The 16,754-nt window shown below is 44.3% G+C and overlaps 1 protein-coding gene across 1 annotated transcript in view; it reads left to right on the forward strand.

Moving 5' to 3' along the window:
* The window catches only part of LOC106582753 (guanine nucleotide-binding protein G(i) subunit alpha-2), a 185,891-nt gene that overhangs the window by 163,988 nt on the left and 5,149 nt on the right, over positions 1 to 16,754 (forward strand). Inside the window, exons 5-6 of the mRNA XM_014166144.2 lie at positions 8,543 to 8,671; positions 15,154 to 15,283. Coding sequence (XP_014021619.1) covers positions 8,543 to 8,671; positions 15,154 to 15,283 — 259 coding nt within the window. The remainder of the gene's footprint in view (positions 1 to 8,542; positions 8,672 to 15,153; positions 15,284 to 16,754) is intronic.

Raw genomic sequence — 16,754 nt, forward strand, 5'->3', positions numbered from 1 at the left:
GGAATAAAATGGGCGGATTTAGAAAACCTATCCACCACCGTCAGGATAGTAGTGTTGCCGGGAGTGGTTGAAGAAGACGAAAGCCAGGGGCCTATGGGAGCCTGGATGGCAGGTCAATCTTGAGGAATGTGTCCAGGACAAACATCCGGTTAGCCTGGCTGGGAATGCTGCACCTTACAGACCAGGTTCTCTATACCCCAGACGACTGCAGCCGGTAGACAGGAGGTAGGGAGGATGATCTCTGGGTCAGATGGAGTAGCTGCAGGGAAATACAACCATGAGAGTGCATCAGGTTTTATGTTCTTGGAGACCATGTGAACGGAACCTTGGGAGAGGTGAGTGCTGAGAGGGGGGAAGCCAGGATACTGTAACCCCGGATGAAGCGGCGGTAGAAATTAGAAAACTCCAGGAAACGTTGCAGCTGCACTCTGGATGTGGGTTGAGGCCAATCCATCACCGCTCTCACCTTGTCGGGATCCATCTGTATATACCCTGCAGAGATGACGTATCCTAGGATGGAGATGGTGGAGCGATGAAATTCACACTTCTTCGCTTTAACGAAAAGCTGGTTCTCCAGGAGACACTGAAGGACTTGTCGGACGTGGAGGACGTGTTCTTGGGCTGAACAGGAAAGACAAGGATGTCGTCGAGGTAGACAAACACTAACTGTTCCAGCATGTCCCGGAGCACATCGTTGACCAGGGCCTGGAACACCGCGGGAGTGTTGGTCAGTCCAAATGGCATAACTAAGTACTCATAGTATCCACTAGCCGTGTTAAAGGCTGTTTTCCACTCAAAGAAGAACCCTGCGCCGGCGGCAGAGGCCAATGGATGAATACTCCCTGCAGTGAGAGAGTTCTCAATGTACTCCATAGCCTTGGTCTCTGGACCTGACAGGGAGTTAAGCCACCCGGGATAAGGTCAATGGCGCAGTCGTAATGTCGATGCGGAGGAAGAGACGTAGCATGGGCCTTGTTGAAGACTTCCCGGAGACTCAGTTGGTAGAGCATGGTATTTGCAACGCCAGCATAGTGTGTGCAACGCCAGGGTTGTCGGTTCTTTTCCCACGGGGGGCCAGTACAAAAGAAAATGCATGAAATTAACCTCTATGGGCTAGGTGGGACGCTTGCGTCCCACCTACTCAACAGCCAGTTGAATCCTGTGGCGCGTTATTCAAATACCTTAGATATGATATTACTTCAATTTTTCAAAAATATGACTATTTTACACCATTTTAAAGATAAGACTCTTGTTAATCTAACCACACTGTCCGATTTCAAAAAGGCTTTACAACGAAAGCAAAACATTAGATTATGTCAGCAGAGTACCGAGCCAGAAATAATCAGACACCCATTTTTCAAGCTAGCATATAATGTCACATAAACCCAAACCACAGCTAAATGTAGCACTAACCTTTGATGATCTTCATCAGATGACAACCCTAGGATATTATGTTATACAATACATGCATGTTTTGCTCAATCAAGTTCATATTTATATCAAAAACCAGCTTTTTACATTAGCATGTGACTAGCATGTGACTAGCATTCCCACCGAACACTGCCGGTGAATTTACTAAATTACTCACGATAAACGTTCACAAAAAGCATAACTATTATTTTAAGAATTATAGATACAGAACTCCTCTATGCACTCGATATGTCCGATTTTAAAATAGCTTTTCGGTGAAAGCACATTTTGCAATATTCTCAGTAGATAGCCCGGCATCACAGGGCTAGCTATTTAGACACCCAGCAGGTTTAGCACTCATCAAAGTCAGATTTACTATAAGATAAATGCTATTACCTTTGTTGTCTTCGTCAGAATGCACTCCCAGGACTTCTACTTCAATAACAAATGTTGGTTTGGTCCAAAATAATCCATCGTTATATCCAAACAGCGGCGTTTTGTTCGTGCGTTCTAGACACTATCCTAAAGGCTAAATAAGGGTGACGAGCATGGCGCAATTCGTGACAAAAAAATTCTAAATATTCCATTACCGTACTTCGAAGCATGTCAACCGCTGTTTAAAATCAATTTTTACGTCATTTTTCTCATAAAAAAGCGATAATATTCCGACCGGGAATCTGCGTTTAGATAAACAGACAAAGGAAAAGAAAGCATTCGGTCGAAGCGGGCACGCGCCTAAGCCCATAGTACTCTGAGTGGCCACTTGCCAAAAGCGATAAAGTGTTTCAGCCAGAGCCTGCCTCGATATCGTTCAACGTTTTCCCGGGCTCTGAGACCCTATGGAAGACGTAGGAAGTGTCACGTTATTGCACAGATCCTGAGTCTTCAATAAAAAGAGCCAAGATGAAACACTACTTCTCAGACAGGCCACTTCCTGCTTGAAATCTTCTCAGGTTTTGGCCTGCCATAGGAGTTCTGTTATACTCACAGACACCATTCAAACAGTTTTAGAAACTTTAGGGTGTTTTCTATCCAAAGCCAATAATTATATGCATATTCTAGTTACTGGGCAGGAGTAGTAACCAGATTAAATCGGGTACGTTTTTTATCCAGCCGTGTCAATACTTCCCCTTAGCCCTAACAGGTTAAATGAAATGTATGAAATGTATGCATTCACTACTGTAAGTCACTCTGGATAAGAGCGTCTGCTAAATTACTAAAATGTAAAAATGTAAAATGTAAATGTCCAGGTACTCCGCGGGAATGGCGGAGAGATCCGAGGCTTCTCTCAAGCTTACAGGTAGATATCCCGGGGCAGGCTGGACCGACTTAAGACAATGAGCATGGCAGAACAGGCTCCAACCCACGATAGAACCAGTAGCCAGGTCAATCAGGGGATTGTGCTTCTGGAGCCAAGAATATCTCAAAACCACGGGTACATGGGGAGATTCTATGAGCAGGAACTCTATGCACTGTGTGATTTCCTGATACTCGTAGGTCGATCAGAATCATTGTGCGGGTGACTGCCAATAGAGCGCCCATCCAGCCCTCTGACGTCCATGGGAATGGAGAGGAGTTGAGTGGAGATGCCCAGCTCCGACACAGAGGTAGCGTCAATAAAGCTTTCATCGGCCCCAGAGTCAATGAGCACCCGGAGTGATTTGGCCCGGTCACCCCACAACAGGGTGGCATGGAGATGGGTGCGAGCAATGGGAGATTGGAAAATCCCCATACAGCTCACCAGAGTACTCGTACTTACTGATGAGCCTGGTCTTTTTAATGGACAGGTGGAAATATAATGTCCTGTAGTCCCGCAATACAGACAGCTCCAGGTGTTCAGTCTGCGTAAACGTTAATCTGGAGACAATCGAGCCCTTCCTGGTAGCTTGGGCTCTAGAGGAGGCGAGTTGACCGCCCTCAGCGATTCCCGTGAGCACTCAGGTGACATCGGATTCTCTCATAAATGACTTTGGGTGTTTCCGGGATTCCTCTGAGGCGAGGTGGGAATCGAGGGTGAGCGAGGGCGACAGGGAACAGATTCTCTCTCCCTCCTACGTTCTCGTAGCCGCCTATCAATCCAGATGGTCAAGGCTATGAGGGAGTCGAGGTCCATGGGCAGCTCCCGGGCTGCGAACTCATCTTTGATCACCTCCGATAATCCATGAAGGAACATGTCGAACAATGCTTCCGGGTTCCAGGCCCTGTCAGCCACCACTGTCAGCCGCCAACGAAAATCCACTGCGTAGTCTGCCACACTACGGGAGTCTTGATGTAGCTGGAGCAGTTTACGAGCACACTCTCTCCCGGACATCGGAGAATCGAACACCTTCTGTACTTCCGCCACAAACTCCTCCAGACTGAGGCAGACGGCAGACTGTTGTTCCCACACCGCCCGTAGCCCAGGCGAGTGCCCTCCTGGACATCAGCGTTATGAGGTACCCTATCCTCGAGCGGTCCGAGAGGAACGATGAAGGCTGTAGCTCGAAGATGAGGGAGAACTGGGAGAGAAAGGCCCAGCAGGTTCCAGAATCTCCAGCGTAGCACTCCGGGGGAGGTAGGCGGGTTTCTCGGGACACTGTGGTACGCAGGGAAGAAGTGCCGCTGGTGGTGGGGTTGCTGAGAGTCTGGGGAATTACTGGAGTGGCTTGCTGCCTTGTAGGGAATCCGCGGAATTGCTCCAGCAATGTATCGAACGCATGGTCATGGCGTTCTGCCAGGGTATGGAGTCCCTCCATAAGGCATTGTAGTAACTCCTCGTGTCTTCCAATGGTGGCTCCTTGCTGGGAGACAGCATTGTGGAGCTGGTCTGAGTCTGCTTGGTCAGTAATAGCCAGTTCGTACTATCACGACTCAGGATATGACCCAGATGCAGACACAGGAGGCAGAAAGTGCAGTTCTCAATAATTTCTTTTAACACTGGGAAAAGGGCAGGTCGAGGACAGGCAGAGGTTAGTAATCAGGTTAGAGTCAGGCAGGTACAGGACGGCAGCCAGGCTTGGCATCAGGGCAGGCAGAGGTTCATAATCAGGTCAGAGTCAGGCAGGTACAGGACGGCAGGCAGGCTCGGGATCAGGGCAGGCAGAATGGTCAGAACAGGGAAAACTAGGAAACAAACACTTGAGAAACATGAAAACGGGAAAGCACGCTGGTAAGACCTGACAAGACAAGACGAACTGGCAACAGACAGAGAACACAGGTATAAATGCTCAGGGGATAATGGGGAAGTTGGGCGACACCTGGAGGGGGGTGGAGACAAGCACAAAGACAGGTAAAACCGATCAGGGTGTGACAAACAGCATTTTTGTGGATTTTCAATAACACCTTCTGACTGTCAGTAACACTCCCCCATGCCAGGGGAATCAACTCCAAGACTTTCAATATCAACTCCTCCCTCCATCCCCTCTCTTCCTCTACTACAATCAGTATGCAATCTGCACACACACCAGGAGGCCAACATTTACCACCAGTTAGATCTCGCTATCCCCTCCTGCTGCTCGTTTATTTTTTATTCAAACTGGAAAACAAGCCTCCATCTACTTTGCATACAGCTTAACAACTCGGCTTTGTCTGCCAATTTCCTCTTTAATAGCATTACAGAAACATAGAGATCATTCATTTCTTCCTAGAGAAGAAGGCTGGGTATTTACCATGATGGTATAACAATGGCAGTTGGATTGATCGGTTGCTTGTTTGTATCATATCAGGTTTACTCAGGACTGTGTAATACCTCTGGCCAGCCTCCCATTAGACTGATGTATGGTGGTAATGTGTTCCTCTCCTCTCCTTTCCTCACCCTCCTCTCCTGCTCTCATCTCCTCTCCCATCTGCTGCTGTGTGAAACCTGTCACATTACTCCACAGGGGGAAGCATCAGCAGACAAATCTCTGAAACTTTCTCTAAATCATGATCCTCCTCCTAGCTTTGATGCTCTGACTCTCTCATATGGCTCTATCATGCTGGTTGGCTGTCCAGACAACATTAGAATGATAACGTGTTGATTAGTTATCTGAGATTCCATCCTGGCAGGCCCCAGGATTAGGACTCTCTTGCAGGGTAGGGTCAAGCTGCAGGGGTCAGCCTTAAGGTCAAGGATGACCTCTAGGATGACTTCCAAGGAGAGTCAGATTCCCTTAGGTTTTACATTGGTTTTCATATGCTGTTTTCTCCATACACTCTTACACTAATGATAATGTATCAAGGTTGATCAATGTCATAGTATGCATCATTCACTTCAAGAGAACAGAGTGAATTAATTATTCTATAGTTTTTTTATTGGATCACAAAGGCAATACAATCAATAAAACACAATACAATTTCCCCCTTTTTGAACAACCCCACATTCCCACGCAGTCACCCATCCCAAACATAACCTTGGCGGCACCCCATCCCCAACCCCAGTCAACACATAATATTAAAAAACATAAACATACCAAAAAGCAAAACAGAAAACAGACAAATAAAAATGACACACAGTAGCATTGTTTACCCATATAACATCACCAAGAGATTATTGAGGCAGCTACTTTCCAAATGTCTATAGTAGTATGTTTAGCTTTATTCATGCTGGCGGTGGATAACTCCAACATAACTACATCCTGAAAGTATGCCAACCATTTCCTTATATGAAGGTCATGAGGTGGCAACCAGCGCTGAACAACGTGTTTTTTACTTCACTTTACACTGTTTCTCATTCAGCTGCATACCTGAATCATCATTAAGTGAAAGAGGAATTGGTTAAAAGGGTACAGTTTTATCAATCATGTCAGAGAGAATAGACAACACTTTCCTCCAAAACTCAAACCTCAGGACAACCCCATTTCATCTGTTTGTATGTGCCAAGTGTATCGAAGGAACATAGGTCACAGTTTGGCCTTAGATCCCGTTTTGCATTAAAATCTTAAAAGTGGTGTCCAGTACAACCTACGACAGAGCTTAAAATTAATTAACTGACGGTTTTGGGTTCTTTGATGAGTGAAATATATTCTCCCAGACATTTTCCCAATCAGTAGCATCATCATCAAGCAAAATCCTTTACATACACTTTAACCATTAAAATATCTTTCTGCTTTAGTAATTGAAGATGAGAGTAAATAACTGATACAAAACCTCTGGAATGTAAAAATTCACTGGGTGCCTTTCCAAACGTGTACCCCATGGGACCCATAAGGGCACGAAGCGCTGACTGCAGTTAAAGAATGACGACCCTGGCAAATCAAAAAGGAGAAATTCCTGAAAACTAAGGACACCCTTTGAGTTTAATATATACCCTACATCAGGGGTATCAAACACGCGAGGGGGTCCAATCGTAAAAAATATATTTTTAGGGGGGAAACAAATTCAATACTTAAAATGACTAACACCAAATCGAATCTGTGGAGAAATGATAATGGACCTACGATGTATAGAGGACTATGTTTTTGATCATTTTAACAGCATTGAAAAATTAACAATTTTCAGTGCAGCCTTCAGTGCTTCGTTGGTTAATTAGCTGAAGAAATATGGCGATACCAGTTCCAGTTAACCTACACATTTCTCAAGCCTCCTAAAATGATCTATTGTATTAGGACCATAATATAACATGCATTTCTTATTAGTTATACCAGAACATAACAACTAGTAGGTGACCTTCTCTAAAGATGACAGAAGCACCATCAATCCAGAATCAATTGGAACCTTGTCAGTTTTCTTCATACATCGATTGAGCTCCTCTACTCAAAGCTGGAGCTGGAGGATCTACGATTGTCTCAAGGCACAGGAGCACAGGCCCATAGCTGAAACCAGTATTGACAGAGTTTGTTTTGACTGATTTAGGGAAATGAGGAATCTATGTTCATGAGGATGAATACTATGGAATGGATCCCTGCTGCTTTACAAGGCTATAGTGTACATGAGTTATTTTACATACAGTGTGTTTTATGGTCACTGTCTGTCTGTGTCTGTCTGTCTGTAACATCAGAGCAGAAGGGTTTATATGATCAAAACTCTATTTCTGATCATAAAGAATAGAGCTCTGCTTGGAATGCTAGTAGAATGGATTTGGTTTGCTCCACTATACCATGTAGTAGTTTATACCCCTTTATCAATGTGATCTTGGTAAAGCGTGGATACTGTATATCTATAGCCGTTGCTATAGAGAAAACCAAATCCATTCTACTGATGTTGTGAGCATGTCAGTCAGTATCCCTGTCGGTGCTGTGTTCATGGACTATTGGCTGGGGTACAAGCTAGCTCTGGCCCTGGCTGATGATTAAATCCGTAGAGCAGACAGGCTGTGTTCAGTATGGAACAGAATTACAGACAGAGTGCTACGGCCCTCCCACATCACAAAGGGAAGCAGAGTGAGAGAGGAAGAGTGAGAGAATGAGATGTTCTACACAGTGAAATTATCCCTACCTCCATTGACTTTTCCATCTTTGAAAAAACGTTCCATATATGTGTCGCATCCGGGGTGCCTGATCTATGGCTCTGTGTTACAGATCTGATTTAGCCCTGATATCCCTGACACATATTGATCTGAATGACAACATGGAATGTGAAGCTTCTTATCTGATGTCAACTCACATACAACTGAATAGCATGTGGAGTGGCCGATCTTATCTTAACTCCCAGTGACAGCTCTGGGATTTCTACGCATCATGGATTACAGCTCAAATTACCAATTTTGCTTTCCATAATGCTTAAAATATAATGCGTAAAAAGCCATTGAAGTGAAGCGGGGAAAAAAGTGCCGTTGCCATAGAAATGTTCCCTTTGAGAAAAGCAGAGGGAGTGAGAGAGAGAGGTGATCTAACATGACTATTTATGGCCTAGGACAAATGTAGAAAAACACAGCACGCACAGACTCTGTGGCCGTGCATGATTAACAGAACCAATCCAGAATCACTGTTGTGCTAAAACAGAACAGCAGAGAACATCTGTGATTGGTGTCCCTGCTTGGATATATGTGTGTGTGTGTGTGTGTGTGTGTGTGTGTGTGTGTGTGTGTGTGTGTGTGTGTGTGTGTGTGTGTGTGTGTGTGTGTGTGTGTGTGTGTGTGTGTGTGTGTGTGTGTGTGTGTGTGTGTGTGTGTTATTGTCTTGCCAGTGTGTGTGAGTGTCTCCCCTCATCATAATTATGTGTGTGTGTGCCGCAGCTACCTGAATGAAATGGAGAGGATAGCCAAATCAGACTACATCCCCACACAGCAGGACGTGCTACGGACCAGAGTCAAGACCACTGGCATCGTGGAGACACACTTCACCTTCAAAGACTTGCACTTCAAGTAAGGGCTCTCAGAACAAACTTGGCAACCTGACTAGTGTTTATTTGCATGGCTTTGTGTATTGTATTGAGACGGGCAAACTGAGCATTACATTATTATTATTATAATATACAGTGAGGGGGAAAAGTATTTGATCCCCTGCTGATTTTGTACGTTTGCCCACTGACAAAGAAATTATCAGTCTATAATTTTAATGGTAGGTTTATTTGAACAGTGAGAGATAGAATAACAACACCAAAATCCAGAAAAACGCATGTCAAAAATGTTATGAATTGATTTGCATTTTAATGAGGGAAATAAGTATTTGACCCCTCTGCAAAACATGACTTAGTACTTGGTGGCAAAACCCTTGTTGGCAATCACAGAGGTCAGACGTTTCTTGCAGTTGGCCACCAGGTTTGCACACATCTCAGGAGGGATTTTGTCCCACTCCTCTTTGCAGATCTTCTCCAAGTCATTAAGGTTTCGAGGCTGACGTTTGGCAACTCGAACCTTCAACTCCCTCCACAGATTTTCTATGAGATTAAGGTCTGGAGACTGGCTAGGCCACTCCAGGACCTTAATGTGCTTCTTCTTGAGCAACTCCTTTGTTGCCTTGGCCGTGTGTTTTGGGTCATTGTCATGCTGGAATACCCATCCACGACCCATTTTCAATGCCCTGGCTGGGGGAAGGAGGTTCTCACCCAAGATTTGACAGTACATGGCCCCGTCTATCGTCCCTTTGATGCGGTGAAGTTGTCCTGTCCCCTTAGCAGAAAAACACCCCCAAAGCATAATGTTTCCACCTGCATGTTTGACGGTGGAGATGGTGTTCTTGGGGTCATAGGCAGCATTCCTCCTCCTCCAAACACGGCGAGTTGTGTTGATGCCAAAGAGCTCCATTTTGGTCTCATCTGACCACAACACTTTCACCCAGTTGTCCTCTGAATCATTCAGATGTTCATTGGCAAACTTCAGACGGGCATGTATATGTGCTTTCTTGAGCAGGGGGACCTTGCGGGCGCTGCAGGATTTCAGTCCTTCACGGCGTAGTGTGTTACCAATTGTTTTCTTGGTGACTATGGTCCCAGCTGCCTTGAGATCATTGACAACATCCTCCCGTGTAGTTCTGGGCTGATTCATCACCATTCTCATGATCATTGCAACTCCACGAGGTGAGATCTTGCATGGAGCCCCAGGCCGAGGGAGATTTACAGTTCTTTTGTGTTTCTTCCATTTGCGAATAATCGCACCAACTGTTGTCACCTTCTCACCAAGCTGCTTGGCGATGGTCTTGTAGCCCATTCCAGCCTTGTGTAGGTCTACAATCTTGTCCCTGACATCCTTGGAGAGCTCTTTGGTCTTGGCCATGGTGGAGAGTTTGGAATCTGATTGATTGATTGCTTCTGTGGACAGGTGTCTTTTATACAGGTAACAAGCTGTGATTAGGAGCACTCCCTTTACGTGTGCTCCTAATATCAGCTCATTGCCTATATAAAAGACACCTGGAAGCCAGAAATCTTTCTGATTGAGAGGGGGTCAAATACTTATTTCCCTCATTAAAATGCAAATCAATTTATAACATTTTTGACATGCGTTTTTCTGGATATTTTTGTTGTTATTCTGTCTCTCACTGTTCAAATAAACCTACCATTAAAATTACATACTGATCATTTCTTTGTCAGTGGGCAAACGTACAAAATCAGCAGGGGATCAAATACTTTTTTCCCTCACTGTATATATGTTTTTACTCTTCACCCCTTTTTCTCCCCAATTTCGTGATATCCAATTGGTAGTTACATTCTTGTCCCATTGCTGCATTTCTCGTATGGACTCGGGAGAGGCGAAGGTCCAGAGCCATGCGTCCTCCGAAACACGACCCTGCCAAGCCGCACTGCTCGCTTAACTCAGAAGCCAGTCACACCAATGTGTCAGAGGAAACACCTTACAATTGGCAACCATGTCAGCGTGCATGCGCCCAGCCTGCCACCGGAGTTGCTAGAGCAATATGGGACAAGGTCATCCCGGCCTGCCAAACCCTCCCCTAAGTCAGACGATTCTGGGCCAATTGTGTGCTGCCTCATGGGGTCTCCCAGGCGCCACCAGCTGCGACACAGCCCGGGATCGAACCCGGGTTTGTAGATACACCACAAGCTCTGCGATTCAGTGCCTTAGACCGCTGCGCCACTCGGGAGGTCTACCGTTACATTATTACATTAATGTGAAAACAAAAATGTATTCATTGCACAAATATAAACATACCAGCCCCTGGTCTATCTTTCTGGCCCCCCTTGTCTTTAACTTTTTTTTAGATGTGTGCTGCTTCCTTATCATGTGTAGTTCTGCCAATCACAACATTTTAAAATGTCTCTCCGTAACACCAGTCACTCGAGACTAGAAGCCACAAGAGGGTAGAACACATTTCAAACGTTGCTTTTTAGATATGTCCAAAGTGTCTGTGGTTGTGTGTGTACTACATGTATGTGTTGCAGCTGAATGAGAGTGTGACCTCTGGCTGACCAGGAAGTGTCGTGAGACCCCCTCTACCTTCCTGGCTCTGAACAGTCTGAGGGGGACGCCACACCTTTTATCAAGCTCTATTTGTATCACCATTCACTTGACTTCAGAGTGAAATCTGAACTCATCTGTAATTTACATAATGTTGATAGCAGAGCAGAGATGCTACTGGAAAGCACTGGCACATGAACATAGAGAGAGCTGCTAGTTGGTCTAGTATGAGGTGCACGTCTTGGTGTCAAGGTTCAGGGATGTCAGTAACCCAGGCACATCTCTTTAAGACATCTAATACTTCCATCAGAATGGTTACAGTTTGGTTGTGACTGTGTTGCTGACAACTGTAGCATCAACTAATAACATCACCACACCTGATACAATGGGAGATCCATTCAAATTTCAATGGCAAGATTCACATGTGCTTTAAACAGCCAGATAGACGATGAGAAACATGGTGATAATCAGGCCATTCCTGTCTGTCTGTGTAAGAGGTCTGACATGAGTCCACAGTGACCTGGTTCCAGCTAAACTCAGAGCACTGGGCTGGCTGACATTTGCCTTCTGTCACAGACATGATGTCAGGGATGAATAATACATGGGGACAATCGATAAGAAAAAAGACACTTTTTTTTATCTTCATCCCGTTGACTGTAGCTATGGAAACTAATCTCCAGGAAAATACCAACAGAATGAATGGCATAAAAATGACAACGGCAACAGAAAAGGAAAAGAGATGTGGTACATTAGAGAGAGAGAAAATGAAAGAAGAAAGAATACTGTTTTTTTACTAGCTAGGTCTGTTTGTTTTGTATTGCCATCTCTGATTCCATATACAGAAACAATTTAAACTCAGAGAACCCCATGCCTACCGATATATCAGTTTGATTCGTTACCATGGGCCTGATTCAGACTCATGAAATGTATGCCTTTCCTATGCACACCTTTCTACACACTTCTCAGTAGTTGGTATTCAGACTTACCTTATGGAGATGAGTAACAAGGTTTGTGGCTCCCTTGTGCACACTGAATGCATTTAATTTAACCCCAGAAAACACACCGACTGGGTGACCTAATTTGATCAGGGAGTTGTTCAATTTTCCTGTTAATTTATCTAAAAGTAATCCTTTTTAAATACTGTGTTCCTTTTATTTGTATTTTATCAGCCCAAGACTAGAATGTCGGTTCCAAGTAGAACAACATCTACATTTTCCCTGATTGAAATAACACCAATCTCCATGCACTGTAATTTCGAAATTGATAAAAGCTATTGATAAGAGCTAGGTAAATGAGTAATCCGTTTGGTTAAGGGGTTTGTAAATATAGGCTAATTGTTTACATATATTTTACCTAATGATCTCTGGAGACAAATGTGAAACCACTTATATTTCAGCAAAATGAAAAGCTTGTCAACAAGACTGGTATTTCAGCCTCTTTTCCACAGTGAAGTATAAATAGCCTTGTGGTTTTTCATAATTCTAATTGTACTGTAGGCCTCTGGCTTCATAATTTGCGGGGGCGAAATTTGGAGACCAAAGCCTATGTAAATCCATGCGCACTGTCAGCGAAATTCTGTAATTTTCTGTTTTTTTAAACAACTAATTGACCAAGTCGGTTTAATTATTTGAATTCCATTTTGTTCTGTGAGCTCAATGTGCACATTGCACAGCTTCTGTAGAGGTAAGAGTTATAGTTTCCAACAGGCCAATATTCTACATAGTTAAGTGCAGGAAATGTGGTAATTAACTACAATGACCATAGTCCATTGCGCACCTACTTGTCCGGTCTGTGTGTTTCATTTATGCGATTGTGGGGGGGAATATTTAGAGCAGCTGTTGCTTTGCGTGGTATCTGCACCTGAAAATACATATTCTAAGTGATTGATAGGTGGTATTCAGCGTTCATAAAATGATGCCTTATTTACTTTAAAGAACTACAAAATAGTGATTTTGTCAGACCGCATAGGCAGCAGCTCTATAGAGAGTAGATGATGACTTGGAATAAAATAATAAAGTTGTCAAATAAAACAAATGTAATATACACAACAACTGAAATATTTTATTGTAATGTGAATAAATGATCGTTAATAAGTGATAAGCAGTAATGGGCAAGCACTACCATCACCACTTTGTATTAACTTTGTTGTGACGTTATCAGCGGTCACAGAGAGCCAGAGCAACGTCTTGATTTTATGTTTCGCAGAGATCTTCTGTGTTTAAAGTGACGCGATAGGGAAAAAATGCAAATAAGGACGCACTTAGCTGTTCTATGAGTGGTCTGATGCAGTCGGTAAATAACGAGCGTTTTCAAGTGCAACTTTAGTAACGATAGTTTTGGGAAACTGCTCGGAGATTTAACGATGTTCCTACGAAGATTCTAACGAGGAACTTAGCCTTAAGATGCTTTTGGTAAACCGGGCCCTGAACCATTCTCTCTATACATTCTAGTGAGTCTGTCTAGAAAATTGAGGTACAACAAATTTTAAGGGGTGGCTTTAGATAAATGAAAACTCCACAAGAAAATCTGTTGGCCAGGAAGTGGGAGGGTTGTCAACTGTTGAATTAAATATATTCAGTGCGCACAAGGGAACCACGTCTGAATACCAACTACTGAGAAGTGCATAGGAAAGTTGTGCATAAGAAAGGCGTACATTTCCTAAGTCTGAATCGGGCCCATGGTGAATAGTTCTGCTGTTTGGGCTGCTTCTTTGCTCTTCAGTTCCTCTACTTTGTTTTTGTAGAAGTGCAGTTCACTCTTAGTGACACACACTTCACTCTGATCCATTACCTCTTTCTTCAGCTCTTCTACTTGGCTGTCACTTTGGCTGCCATGTTCCTCAGCTCCACTCTCTGCCCACCACCATGCCTCTCAGCAGTCTCAGCAGCCTTTATTCTCTCCCCATTCCTGTGACCCTGTTGAGTGATGTCATTCTCTCCAACCTCTCCACTCTCTCCCTGTGCCGATGCCACAGAGAGGCAGAACAGCAACAACAGCAGCATTACAGTACTACCCATTCTTAAATGAATACCTCAAACTAATGAAGCACACTGGACTCAGTCCCTTTATATAGACACTGATCTTTGTGGACCAGTACATGGGAAATGAACACTTGTTCACGGTGGAAATGTCAAGTTCATTGTCAAGGACTGTGGATGATAACATAATACAGGTACAGCTTATTCCATGCCAAGTCATTCACATTTTGGTTGTTGACAGAGCCACGGGACAGTCAAACCTGTTACTTAGTTCTAAACTAGATCATCTTCATCTTGTGTGTCTAAGCTTGTGAAAACCGATGTGTGCAGGTTGAAGCTCTCTGTGGTATAGTGGGTCATTAATGTGTGATAGAGAGGCTGTGTTGTTAGCGGGAATAACAGCTCGAGCAGGTGTATAACCTCAGCGTCCCCTGATAACCAGTGTATTCACACCTGTGTGGCGTGTTCACCTGGTAGAGCCTCTGTTACAGTGCAATGTGTCTACAGTTTTTAGGCGTCAAGCATCTGACCACTCAGAGTAAAAGTGAAGCGTTTGCCCCTGTGCCTTTTAAATCACGATGAATGTAATTATATGGACAGGGGGGACCTGATCCTAGATCACAACTCCAATTGTGAGATGCTTGATACATATGGCCCTTGAGGGCTTCCTGTGTTGGCCCTGCGGTCTTTTATCACGGCCCAGCATCTCTAATGGATCTCTCTCTGTCTCTCTCCCAAGCTGCCTTTGTTCTCAGAACAATCTCATGAAATGTTAATGCATAGCCTGGGATGGAATGTCATCCTCTCTTTCTCACTCTCTTTCTTCCCCCATTCCCAATCCCTTTTTCTTCTCTACTTCTCTCCTCTATCAACTTCACCCCCTTTTTATTTTTTTCAATCGACCTATTTTGGTGTTACAACCTTCATCTTTCTCTCTCTTTCTCTCTGTCTTTCTTTCTTTCTCTCTCTCTCTCACTCTCCCCCCTTTCCCCTCATCCCTCTCTCTCTCTCCTGCAGGATGTTTGACGTGGGCGGCCAACGTTCAGAGAGGAAGAAGTGGATCCATTGTTTTGAAGGAGTCACATCCATTATCTTCTGTGTTGCGCTGAGTGCTTATGACCTGGTGCTGGCTGAGGATGAGGAGATGGTGAGGAGGAAGAGTCACCTATCCTATCCTATTATATTTCTATGATCCACACATTTTCAACTGGTCACATGTTACTGGTCATCATAGTGTGGGTTACACAGAACATCCATATACTGTACATATTATAAAGCATATGTTACTAATCTACATAATATACTGTATTTGCACTGGAGTAGGCTATTAGATGACATAGATTATTTATTTTATAAGGGTATACATGTAAATGGGGTCATTTATTTATTTTATAGGGGTGTAAATGTAATTGATAATCAAATCAAATATTATTTGTCACATGCTTGCTTCACAGACAACAGATGTAGACTAACAGTGAAATGTTTACATACGGGTCCATTTCCAACAATGCAGAGGCTTTCCACTAGATGTTGGAACATTGCTACGGGGACTTGCTTCCATTCAGCCACAAGAGCATTAGTGAGGTCGGGCACTGATGTTGGGCGATTAGGCCTGGCTCGTAGTCGGTGTTCCAATTCATCCCAAAGGATTTTGATGGGGTTGAGGTCAGGGCTCTGTGCAGGCCAGTCAAGTTCTCCCACACCGATCTCAACAAACCATTCTGTATGGACCTCACTTTGTGCATTGTCATGCTGAAACAGGAAAGGGCCTTCCCCAAACTGTTGTTACAAAGTTGGAAGCACAGCATCGTCTAGAATGTCATTGTATGCTGAATGTAGCGTTAAGATTTCCCTTCACTGGAACTAAGGGGCCTAGCCCGAACCATGAAAAACAGCCCCAGACCATTTTTCCTCCTCCACCAAACTTTGCAGTTGGCACTATGCATTCGGGCAGGTAGCGTTCTCCTGGCATCCGTAAAATCTAGATTTGTCCGTTGGACTGCCAGATGGTTGGACTGCCAGATGGTGAAGTGTGATTCATCACCCAAGAGAACGTGTTTCCACTGCTCCAGAGTCCAATGGTGGTGAGCTTTACACCACTCTAGCCAACGCTTGGCATTGTGAATGGTGATCTTAGGCTTGTGTGTGGCTGCTCGGCCATGGAAACGCATTTCATGAAGCTCCCAAAGAACAGATCTTGTGCTGACGTTACTTCCAGAGGCAGTTTCGACCTTGGTAGTGAATGTTGCATCCGAGGACAGCTGATATTTGCGCGCTACGCGCTTCAGCACTTGGCGGTTCCGTTCTGTGAAATTGTGTGGCCTACCACTTCACAGCTGAGCCGTTCGCAGCTGAACACTTACAGTTGACCGGGGCAGCTCTAGCAGGGCAGAAATTTGACAAACTGACTTTTTGGAAAGGTGGTATCCTACGACGGTGCCACGTTGAAAGTCACTGAGCTCTTCAGTAAGGCCTTTCTACTGACAATGTTTGTCTATGGAAATTGCATGTAAGAGAGTTAGTGCAAAAAAAGGGTCAATTCAGGTGGTCTGGGTATCCATTTGATTATCTACTTAGAAGTCTTGCTTAGGCTTGGGGGTAGAAGCTGTTCTGGGTCC

Source organism: Salmo salar, chromosome ssa22 (genome assembly GCF_905237065.1).
Source record: "Salmo salar chromosome ssa22, Ssal_v3.1, whole genome shotgun sequence".
In the NCBI taxonomy this organism is placed as follows: domain Eukaryota; kingdom Metazoa; phylum Chordata; class Actinopteri; order Salmoniformes; family Salmonidae; genus Salmo; species Salmo salar.